The 12436-nt window shown below is 39.9% G+C and overlaps 1 protein-coding gene across 14 annotated transcripts in view; it reads right to left on the bottom strand.

The window, feature by feature from the left end:
* DLG2 (discs large MAGUK scaffold protein 2) overlaps window positions 1-12436 on the bottom strand; it is a 1912587-nt gene that overhangs the window by 16129 nt on the left and 1884022 nt on the right. For all 14 annotated transcript variants that reach the window (XM_060176807.1, XM_060176791.1, XM_060176792.1 and 11 more), the window contains 2 exons: window positions 5660-5710; window positions 4599-4700 (listed from right to left, as the gene is read on the bottom strand). In XM_060176807.1, the coding sequence (XP_060032790.1) occupies window positions 4599-4700; window positions 5660-5710 (153 nt within the window). The remainder of the gene's footprint in view (window positions 1-4598; window positions 4701-5659; window positions 5711-12436) is intronic.

Here is a 12436-nt window from a genome sequence, read left to right as displayed (position 1 = left end):
TTATAAGTCAGAGCTGAGCAGTGCTCTGGTAAAAACAAACAAACAAACAAACAAAAAACACAGACTAATGATGACATTGTATTGTTATGTGGAAAACTGGGAAATGTTATGCATGTACAAACTATTGTATTGACTGTCGACTGTAAAACATTAATTCCCAATAAAGAAAAAAGATAAAAATAATTTTATTTATATAACATTTAAAATAATGTTAAGCAAAAAAATTGTATATACAATCAGGATAAAATGCACACACAGAAGGGTATGTGGTGGCTCATGTGGTTATCATGAATGAGGACACAGGTCCTTCTGACCTTCATCCTCTACCTAAGAGAAAAAAAAAAACCAGTGGGCAAAAGGAACAGTAGAGGCATGCAGGTACTGAGCCCTGTTGATAACCAGGGTGGCAAAGAAAAAAAATCCACACATAAAAAGAATAGATGGAAATCTACAAGATAATATTTCCATTTGGTCCATGGCTTGGGAGAAAGCTCCAGGGTGATGATAAATTTACCTAGTGGCTTCTAAAAATATGTAACAGTGATGTTATCTCTGGGGATTGAGTGAAATTTTGTATACCTTTAGTTTTTCTTATTCAACTTCTTTTTTTAATGCTTCCCAAGTTTTATACATTGAATATATATTGATAATTTAAAATAGTGCTATCCCAAAAAAAGAAGGAAGTTCACATGGAAACAATGTTTAAGAACTGTCTTTTTATCTTTCAACATGGAAGGGAAAACAGACATGCTATAAAGGGCTAGGGACAGAACCCACCATTTCTATCTGCCTGTGTTTTGTGGAATATCTCCCCCATAGCCCTTGCTAGGGATAGTTTTGTGAGCTATAGCAATCACTCCAGTTCCTTTCTGTCTATACAATGTGATTACTGCTACTTCTATGCCCTCTAAGAGACATGTGCATTCCTAAAATGTAAGTAATATTTCAGAGCATAAGGCTTAAAAGATAGTGTGAGAAGGAAAGGCTTGTTGGAATGAGCTTTAAGAGCTCAGTTTTCAGATCAGTTAGAACTTCTGGGAAGATTTGTCTACACACATAAAAGGCTGTTATATATTTTTATGTGACATTGTGAGAAGAGGATGAATTTAAGTGAATGGTTCGTGCAGCGAAGTAGATGGGGAAATCTTACAGGCCTACATTCTTGGGGTGGTGGGAGACCAGATGACTGTCACAGTGACAAGAAGGCAGATTAAATTCTGTTAAGATTTAGAGGATACATTAAAGTTTTCTATACCTTCTTGTCTTCATCTTCTCAAATGGTACTGTTGGAATATGGGGAAGGCTGTTCTGTTTTGGGATTGAAACACAGCTCTAAGTCATGATGAGATCATTTTAATGTATAGCTTTCTTCCTGGGCTATCTGATTGGATGGGAAAAGCTGCTTCAGAGGAATTTAATCTACTCATAAGGACACACTGGTGCAGATCATAAATCTACGCTACTTTAGATGCTTATGGGAGTTTCAACAAAGAAATTCATCTTGCCTTCTTGGAAACTACTGTCAGTTTGTAAACTATTGTTACATGGCCACACTGATGAAAAGCATTGCACAGAGAAAGTTAAGCAAGATGCTCTGATGATAGGTAGCCAGTTCTATTCAGAAGTGAACCCAGGGTTTTATGTTTAGGTTTGACCACAACTGAGCAGCTTCCCTGGGCTGAATTTTCTTTTTAATCTATTTATAAATTTAAAAATATTGACAAGGAGTGAGACTTCTGGAGGCGGGGCTACAGAGTAGCAACAGCTGTGTATCTTTCCTCTCCTCTCCTCTCCTCTCCTCTCCTCTCCTCTCCTCTCCTCTCCTCTCCTCTCCTCCTCTCGCTGGTCAACTAGGAATATCAAAGGAGACCATCTGGGACTGCAACAAGACAGGACTAGAACTACTTTGGGAACCCACCAAATTACCAGAGCATCCAGAGACCACAACTCTGCCTAGACCTCCAGCTTTACCCAGTTGAGAAACTTCTCTAAAGAACAAGGAATATCAAAGATTATCTGAGACTGCAACAAGACAAGAGTAGGACTACTTTAGGAACCCACCAAGTCACCGGTGAGTGAAGACACATGTGGTGCATGAGTAGAGAGGAGCCTAAGGAGAGGTTCCTGGGGCTAAAGCCCATATCTACTCCTGAGCTGCTGATAACTGTCTGGTAGTTAGCCAGTTGAGAAGCCACCTCCAATCTGTTTTACCAACAAAAAGACTGCTGAAGGGAAGATAGGACTCCCCTAAGACCCACCAAATGCAACTATGAGTCTCCATTTGCTACTGCCCTCAGAGGCTGGAGCAGCAGGAGGGAAGCCCTGCGCTGAAATCGGGCTGAAGGCAACTGACAAGGAAACTCAGGAGAAGATCTACATCCCAGTGGTCTAGCAGTGGTGATGTATAGTGGGAGCCTTTCCACATCGTTCTCCTGATGAGAACATGGCGAATAATTGCCTCAGAAATTACAGACTATAAATGGATCTTGTTTAGAAATTCACAGGGCCCAGAAGTGCTGCCTGATTTGGCTCTGGCGGCCAGCAGAGGAGCTGAATTGAGCCTGGAGCTTTGGTTTCTTTGGGTTGGGACAGTCTCTTTGCATAATCACTGTATTATCTCTCCTCCACCCTGATTTATCTCTTGGTCAGGAGTGAGTAAGCTAAGAAGCCTATTTATGTTAAAAAGCCCTCATGCTCCCATAGCCTACAGGAAAGAAAAAGAACAAAAGGCCCAGAGGGTCCCTAACAGAATTAACCCAGACTTAGAGACTCCAAGACACAGCGTATTTAGAATAGAAAGGAATAAGGATAAAGAAAGGATCCTGAAGGCTGCAAGAGAAAAAACAAAGGCTCACCTACAGAGGAAAACAATAAGATTAGCAGCAGACTTCTCCACACAAACACTACAGGCCAGAAGAGAATGGCAAGATATCTATCGAGTGCTCAATGAGAAAGGCTTTCAACCAAGACTACTGTATTCTGCTAGATTGTCAGTCAGACTAGATGGAGGCATACAAACCTTCTCAGACAAGCAACATTTGAAAGAATAACTATCACCAAGCCTGCCCTGAAAGAAGTGCTGAAAGGTCTCCTATAAACAATCAGACCACCATAAATAGGACATAAATCAGAACATTCTAAAAATATACAATAATGGCATTAAAATATCTTCAATCTATGATATCAAGAAATGTCAGTGGCCTGAATTTACCTATGAAAAGGCACAGAGTAGGAAGATGGATCAGAAAACACAACCCAACAATATGCTGTCTACAGGAAACCCACCTAACTCAACAAGAGAAACACAGACTCAAAGTGAAAGGATGGAAAATTATCATACAAGCCAATGGCCTACAAAAAGGGCAGGAACAGCTATTCTCATATCTGACACGATAGACTTTAAAATAAATGAAATTGAAAAAGATAGGGATGGACATTTCTTAATGCTCAGAGGATCAGTCAATCAAGAGGACTTAATGATTAGCAACATCTATGCATCCAAGGAGAGGCCATCTACATACATCAAACATCTACTGAAAGAGCTATAGCAATATATTAACAGCAACACAGTAGTAGAAGGGGACTTCAACACCTCACTCTCTCAACTTGACAGATCATCCAGGCAGAAAATCAATAAAGAAATGAGGGAGCCAAATGAAGAGATAGATAAACTAGAACTATTGGACATTATCAGAGTAAAAATGATGATTTCACCGTTTCCAGCCCATCTTGGATGGAGCTTGAAGAAATCATGTAAGTGAAATAAGTCACAAATAGAAGGATGAACATGGGATGATCCGATTCACAGGCAGAAGCTGAAAAAGAAGATCAGAAGAGAAAACACTAAGCAGAGCTTGGGCTGGAGTTGGTGTATTGCACCAAAGTGAAAGACTCTGGGGTGGGTGGGAACAGGTCCTGGAACAGGACGGCAGAGAACCCAGTGGAGTTTGTATTGCTGTGTGGAAAAATGAGAAATGTTATGCATGTACAAACTATTGTATTCACTATCAATTGTAAAACATTAATCCCCCATTAAATAAATAAATAAATAAATAAATAAATAAATAAAACTGATAAGACAATAGGAGAAGAGGTGTACAATTCCACACAATTCCCACCACGAGTTCCGTAACCCATCCCCTCCCTTGAAAGCTTTCCTATTATTTATCTCTTTGGGGGCATGTACCCAGGATCATTCTGGGATGTAGAAGGTGGAAGGTCTGGCTTTATATAATTGCTTCTCTGTTGGACCTGGGCATTGGCAGGTCGATCCATACTCCCAGTCTGTCCCTATCTTTCCCTAGAGGGACAGGGATCTGGAGAGGTGGGGCTCCAGGATACATCAGTGAGTTCATCTGCCTGGGCTGAATTTTTAACCTATATTTTAGAGAGAGGAAAGATGGGGAGACAGACAAAGGAGAGAGAGGAAAAGACACACACTACAGCATAGCTCCACCACCCATGGAGCTTTCTTAGTGTTGTCCATGATGCTCCTATGTGGGATCAGAGTTCATATCTGGCCCCAGAACTACGTTTTATCTTCTGCAAAGGAACCAAGATTGTTTATCTAGAGAAAAAAAAAATGAAATGATACTTACGAGGCACACAGGAACCAAACTTATCGGGAAATTCTGATATCAGGTCATCATTGATTCGATCCTTCATGGGGCCCAGGATGATCACTGGTCGGGTATAAGTTACTGGAGAAAGGCAGGGAAGATGCAGATGAGGGGAGAGACTCGAAAACCACGAAACTGTCCTGAAAGAGTGACTCTTTAGCTTGCTTCAGGCAGAACTGCTGAGGACATGATTGTGTTGGATTAACTGCACTGATGTTTTAATACTCAACTGTGTTGGCTATACCTATTTTCTAGAATTTACTAAGAGAGAAAAACAACAAAAAACACTTGACAGGTTTTTGCTTGCCCTCAGGTTATGCCTACACAATGTCAAAACAATGACTGAATTTAGTCAATTGAGTGGGAGAACTGATTCCAAAGCAGCTGTTTGACCATTGTTTAAACAACGACTTTGAAAGCAAAGTATTGGTAGTAAGGACAACTGACATTTATGTAACTCTTCATTAGTTCCAAATATTTTTCCTACTCTGCTGGGGTTGCCCCAGTTTCTTTGTGTTCTGAGGTTGGAAGGAACTCTAAGGCTTATTTGGCATGAACTCATTCATTGAATGCTTTTCTCTGCTACATTAGCTCCTACAAAAATGTCTCCAGAGGCAGGGAGCACAAAGACTGGGAGTAGTCTATAGACATTATTTTACGGTCTGTATCTTAAGACAGATGGGTCTGTTAGCAAGCCCTTCCTAGTACTGGTGCTCAGTCTCAAAGGAGATTTACTCCACTGGACCTGTAGGTGGTAGTAGGGGGGAGGTACTCTTTAGGGGACTCACAAAGCTTCCTCCTCACTGAGAGCCCTGTTATGGTGCTGCTCATTCTTTTGGTAGCTGTCACTGCTGATGCTTGGCAGTGAAGGTATCTGCTCGGTGATGGGATGGATCAAAGAGAGAGCAAAGCCTGGTCTGAGGACAGCCGAATAGTAGACAGACTTCATTTTCCCGAGTCACCCATCCCTCCCCTTCTGTCAGAGCCACCTTACATGTTTTGGAAATCAGAAGCCAAACTCCCCATGCTGGGAAACTTACTTTCCTGCCTGGTGACAGGTTCATAAGACAGAATGAAATCCTCTTGCCCTCCTGGGGAGAGAAGAAAGGAAAATTACAGTGGACTAATGGCCAATTAAGATAGGATGGTTACATTCCCTGTCCTGGAACACAGGAAGCAGACACAGTTCAGGGTTAATCTTGTTTACTCTCTCTCTCTCATTCTCTCTCTCCCTTCAAACCATTCCCCAAATCCCTTCACCCTGCAAGCCTCCTTAGCATTATTATAATTTCAGGTTATTGATGGTTATAGCTCTAAGTAATGTCTGGGAGTTAGCTCTCTGTAATTCAGTAAGGCATTGAACTACAAGACTACTTTCTGTCTGACAATGTAAAACAAGGCTCTCTGGCCTCTGTATTGACAATGACTACTTACAGTAAACACTCAAGGGGGGCCGGGCTGTGGCATGCTAATTCAAGCACACATATTATTATATTCAATCACCACCCGTAGGGGCAATGCTTCATGAGTGGTGAAGCAGGTCTGAAAGTGTCTATCTTTGTTTCTTTCTCTATCTCCCCCCTTCTCTCACTTATTTCTGTCCCATCCAATAAGAATCAATCAATCAATCAATCAATAAAGGAAAAAATGGCCTCTAGAGCAGTGGATTTGTAGTGCTGGCATGGAGCCACAGCAATAACTATCTGGTAGCAAAAAAGAAAAAAAGAAAACGAAAGAAAGAAAGAAAGAAAGAAAGAAAGAAAGAAAGAAAGAAAAAACAAAACAAAACAAAAAACCAATTAGTCTCAAGGAGCAGGACCATCTGACAGTTTGTGCTACATTATTAGAATGTCCGAGTCTTTTATTTTACTATCTTATTTCCTGAAGAACTATTGTTCACAACATTTGCTATCTGTTTGCTGAACTTATGATACTATACTTCTTCTACATTGCAGGACATAGTGGATTTTCCTCTTACTGAATCATCAAAAGAAATGTTGAGTCATGTTAAGAAGATACAAAATTGAGTGGGGGGGCCTTCATCACTGGCTATAATCACTGCTAAGCTGAGCCTAGAAACCATGGAAGGAGAACTAAAGAAGGAAATGCATTCAAAGTACAGCAAAAAAAAAAAAAAAAAAAAAAAAAGTCTTTTATGCCATTTGTTAAAAGCCATGGAACTCATGTCAAAAACCAAAAACCAAAAGCATGCAAAAGAAACTGGTTTCAGACAATTTTTTTTCTTCCAATTAGGTGCTGAACTAGTTACTAGATTACCCAGGTTTTAACTACTGATCCAGAAGGGTCTACTCTTACTTGTATTAAGCTTCTGCCTGACTATTCTTTGGTGAGGAAATGGTTTAAGGGTTGTAGAAGAGAATCTCTTATCTGCCTTTCTATAGAAGAGGATTATAATATAGTTAATTTTTCCTAAAATCAAAGATCAATGCATCTTATTGCTTTATGCTTTTCTCACCCCTACGCCACATCCTACCTATCAGTGTCATGTGCTCCTCTAGTTAGAGCCGTATCAGGAGAGGGGAGTCCTTTCATAAAGGGGTGAACATTAGTTTTCATAGTGACCACTGATTTGAGGAGATCAAACAGTATTTGGATAAAGTTGTAAAGTACACATGTCTACTGCTGAAGGCTGGGTAGGTGGAGTGGGGTGGGGCTGGCTACCTCTGACTCCTCTAAGCCAGAGAAATGATCCCAGATCTGTTTTCATCTTGCCTCTCTCTCAAGCAGGGCCCACTTACAAAATGGCACCCACCACTGGACAAAACTGTCTCCTAAAGACCCAGGGAATGGATAGCCTTTGATGCTTCTAAACAGCGATGTTTGCAGCTGCCCCCAAAGGGGTCAGGGTACTCCCCATATCTGGGCAGAATTCTCTTTCTCTTTACTCAGCCCTGCAAAAAGTGATTGGTTATTTAGTCCCAGTTATGGAAAGCTGAGCTATACAGAAGTGATAGGGATGTAGAAGTTTAGTGTAAAAATCACTGAAGTCAAAAAGTGTAGTTTTCAAGCCTGATCCCCGCTGCATTGGAGGACGCTTCGGTGTTAGACTTTCTTTTTCTCTCCCTCTCTGCCTCTATCTGGAGATAGTCTGAAGCAGTGAAGCTTTAGAAATGAGCAAAAACAAAAACAAAACACAAAGTATAGTTTAGGGCAGAGTTATGGCAGCCTACACTGTACTGCAGGGCTGTAACTGTCAAGGTGCTCCTCATGCCTCCCCTCTAGACTGAGAACTCCATAATGACAAGGGCTGAGCTCAGTGCTAAGCATAAGGAAAAAATGTCACCCAATTTGTACTGTCATATCAGTGCTGAGAAACAGGCTGAGGGCTCAGACCAAGGAAAGGTTGCAGATGCCTTGGGTTTCACTTCCGGAAGTGTGGTTAGCTCTTAATAAACACAGCAGTTCATCTGCCCACAGGGGTCTTTTCCAATGACCTTGAAATTCATTCTGTTGAATATTCTGAAGATAAATGGAAAATAGTGTATTTGGTGCTAGAATCCTTAACTCATGATTCAGAAAATGGACAAAGCAACATAGCTTGCACTTCATTTGAGACTGCTATAATTTTTGTTGCTTATTCATTGTTTTTAGTTTCCTTTCTAATTTCAAAAGGCACTGGCTCCTGTTTGGAGAAGACTTGCAGATGGCAGTAGCAACATCCTTTATGTGAAGATTTAGCCCAGTTGGGTACTATGGAAGGGAATCTTCAGGGAAGCTATGGAGATATTACACCGTAGCTGTGAACTTCACACCTCAAACCAATTTTCACTTTCATGTTCAAGAATGGAAACGAATCTATGGGCAATGGGGAGGAGGATAAGAGGAGAAAGAAACAAATCACAGTAGTGAAGGAAAGATAATTTACATTTGCTTGGCATTTTACAGGTAATAAAAGACTTTCACATCCACCAGCTGCCATTTTTCAGAGCCAGTTCCCTTGAGGAATGGCTCTGATGATTCTAGTTTCCTAGATGAAGAAGCTGAAAGCCACACATTTTCGTCTTTCTTCCTCAGTTAGTAAGTAGTGGAGAAAAGTTGGTTTTTTTTTTCATTTATTTACTTATTTAAATTTTATTTATTTTAGTATTGGATAGAGACAGAGAGAAATTGAAAGGGCAGGGGGAGATAGTAAGTGAAAGAGACAGAGAGACACTTGCAGCCCTGGTGAAGCTTCCCCCTGCAGGTGGGGACAGGGGGCTTGAACCTGGGTCTTTATGCACTGTAATGTGTGCTCTTAACCAGGTATGCCACTGCCTGGTCCCCGTGGAGTCAAGTTCTAAAATGACATATCTGACTTTTTGTTTACATTGCACTGAAGCAAAGAGATAAGAGACGTGTAATTTTCATTGAGTCCAAAGGACTGTGAGTAGGTGGGCAAATCTTACAAATGAAGAAAGGATGGCTGACATAGATAGCAGCCAGACCCAGGCTCTGGTGCTCCACTTATAAACATCAATGTACAAACTACTGCTCTGCCATCTGTGCAAGTCATCCTTAGTTATAGCTCTATCTTTCTGCTCAGGAAATAACAGCAGAGAGACAAAGGTGCAAACTATGACTTGGTCTTGTCTTGGCAGTGCATGACTGGAAGTGGGAGAGTGACATGGTGCTGCGGGTGGATGTCTGCAGCTATCAGAAACTCTGAACAGTTGCCACGAAACTCTCTGTGTTTCTGTGGGAAGCAAGTCACAGAAGGGGGATTCAGAACATCACTCTCATAAGCTCTCATGATAGAGAAATGCAAGTTAATGTTCTCTAGGAACATTTGGAAACTGAAGATAAGTGACAATGTATTTCAGGTTTTAAGTTGAGTGTTTCGTGCTTTCTTGTGGTGATCATTAAGAAACACCTTTGGGGCCAGGTGGTGGTGCACCTGGCTAAGCACTCATGTTACAGTGCGTAAGGACAAAGGTTCAAGCCCCTGGTCCCCTCCTACAGGAGGAAAGCTTCACGAATGGTGAAGCAATGCTGCAGGTGTCTTTCTGTGTCTTTCCCCCTCTCCTCTCAATTTCTCTCTGTCTCTAGCTAGTAAATAAATAAATAAAGTATTAAAAATAAAGAAAAAAGAAATAAAAAAAAAAGGAACACCAAGTGGTCTGGGAGGTGGCGCAGTGATAAAGCTTTGGACTCTCAAGCATGAGGTCCTGAGTTTGATTCCCAGCAGCACATGTGCCAGGCTGATATCTGGTTCTTTCTCTCTCTTCCTGTCTTTCTCATTAATAAATAAAATCTTAAAAAAAAAGAAAGAAACACCTTTATAGTTGGCATTATGCACTAAGAAGCCCTGTGGCTCATAGAGGGTGTATGTACCTATGTTGTCACTTCCACATCCCTGACAAACACTACAAACTAATTAAGAGCCCTCAATACTTTTCTATATAGTTTCCAGTGACTTTTTTTTTTTTTACCAATTAATCATAGTTGGAATATTGACTAAATATAATTGCAATCTCTGCTTTAACCTGGGAAAAATCTATCTATCTTATATATGAGAGAAGTGAAGTTCAGGGCTACATAGTGGACTAGAGGTTCAGTGTCTCCACAGGATATTCAGAAGATTAAATCAGACAGTATAAACAGAACCTTGAAATTAGGCTTAGTACAGAGTTAATAAATAAATGTTGATGCTGGTATTAATTTGATAGGTGGTATAGAATGGTTGAAATGTATTAAAGTGTGAAGAGCCTTAGATTAGATGGATTATATAAAGGAGATTGGGATTCAGAGTTAATGTGTTGGTTAGATTTGAGATGCCACCATGTGAATAGGTAAAAAGTCTCTTAGAGTTTCTTTCCCCCAGAACACTGCTTAGCAGTGGTGCAGAGGATTGAACCTGGGACTTCAGAGTCACAGGCATGAGAGTATCTTTGCACAACTATTATACTATCTACACCCACCCAGCCTCTCAGTTTCTTCATTATTATGTGTAAAAATGGAGTACTAATATAAAATATACCTCATAGTTTTGTTGTATCAATCCAATCAGATAACAGATATAATGAAATGTCCTGTAATGGCTAAAGAACTGGAGAAAAAGGGCCACTACTTGAGAAAAGTAGAGAAAAGAGATGAATATTGGTGACATTTTGATTGATTGGTGACAGCTCACTTGAGTAGCGCATCTGCTTTGTTACACACATTACCTGGTTCGAGCCTGGCCCCTACTGCATTGATGGAAACTGTGGTGTATCTCTCTCTCTGAAAAAATCAGATGACAAAGATGACCAAAAAAAAAATAATAATAATAAAATCAGTAAAAAAAAAATCTTGCTTTGGGGCCAGTAAATAGCTCACCCTTGGGTGTGTACATCGGCCACGCCTGGTTTGAACCCTAGGACCACATGGGAGCATGACACCACTGTGGGAGATGGGATTGGGAGTCCAGTGCTATGGTGTCTTTCCTTCTTTGTTTGAAATAAAAAAGAATGATAAAATTGACCTAGGGGTGGTGAATATCCATGTATGCAAATCCCCAATGCTGGAAAAAAAATTCTTACTTTGTTTAGACAACCTAATTTAAGAGATGATCCTGAGTTCCTCCATAGCCATAGTTCCAAAGAAGGTAAGTGAATTTTAATGAAGGCAGGCTTTCGGCTACAGAGATCTGCAATACTATTTGGTCTTTACTGTCTTCTAATAAAAGAGCATCTGAAAGTTATAGTACAGAACAATTGCAAATACAAATCTGTACTTACTTTAATGAAAGAAGCAATCTGGAATTAGTTCATAACTAAAATAGTTTTGAGGTAACATTTTGCATAATTAGACAATGTGCTAGGTGATTAACTGCACTTTAGTTAGTTCTTAATAAAGATGAACTTTGAAAAAAAATACTTATAATGCTTCTTGTAAGCAAAAGTCTAACTTTTTTATTTTAAAAATTGACGTTTGTGTAGATATGTAGTGTGTGTAACTGTATGTGTGTATGTTTTTGTAAACCTGAGGTTTTCAAGTAAGGTTGGCACAATATATAACTTCAGGATGAAGTGACTAGTACCCTCTGCAGTGTGAAAAAGTGGCCTGGACATTGGTTTCTAACCACTGATCAGTTGTTAAAGTCATTTTGTCCCCAAAGTGAACATGGAGTGGCTACTACTAATAACTGGACAAAGTATACTTCTCACATTTGCTTATATTGATATTCATTAAGCACAAAAACTAGTTTTAATTACAGCAAAAATTAGGCATTCAGTAGGAAAATGACACCTATTTTGATTTCAAATAGAGTATTCCCTGGAACTAGAAAACTACTTTATACTCTATACCTCTATGCCTTTCATCATGCCAAAGAAATTTCTGAGCAGTTTTTTTCTGGATTTTTCTAGCAGGCAAAAGCATCATCTTTCTAAGTCCAGCTACTTCTTCCTTGAAATCATCTCTGAAGTCTTCATCATTCTTGGCTCAGACTTTCATCCTAGAAACTGTCTCACTCTGTTTATTTACTTATTTTTTTTTAATGGATTTCTTTCACTCATTGTATGTGTACTGATTTCCAGAGTTGATTGACATGATATTGGGTACACAGCTTGGCATGAAGTAAACACAGAATGTATAAGTTAATTTCCCTCTGTATTTCCTCACATTTCCATCATGGAGAAGGAAAAACTATTTCTTCCCTCCAGCTATGACAAAGACTATTATTGTTCATTTGTGAAGAAAGCATTAGGAGTAATTGACCTTTCTTAACGTTAGAGAAGACCCAAGTTAATATAGATTACTGGAGTCCACATTTCTCTAGTAATGTCATGGAGTCCAACTCTTCTTTTTTATAGATAACTCAAACTCTTTGCAAGTGT

The sequence above is a fragment of the Erinaceus europaeus genome, chromosome 17 (assembly GCF_950295315.1).
Source record: "Erinaceus europaeus chromosome 17, mEriEur2.1, whole genome shotgun sequence".
Lineage (NCBI taxonomy): Eukaryota > Metazoa > Chordata > Mammalia > Eulipotyphla > Erinaceidae > Erinaceus > Erinaceus europaeus.
Note: the sequence above shows the minus strand (reverse complement) of the source record. Positions and strands in the feature narration are given on the sequence as shown.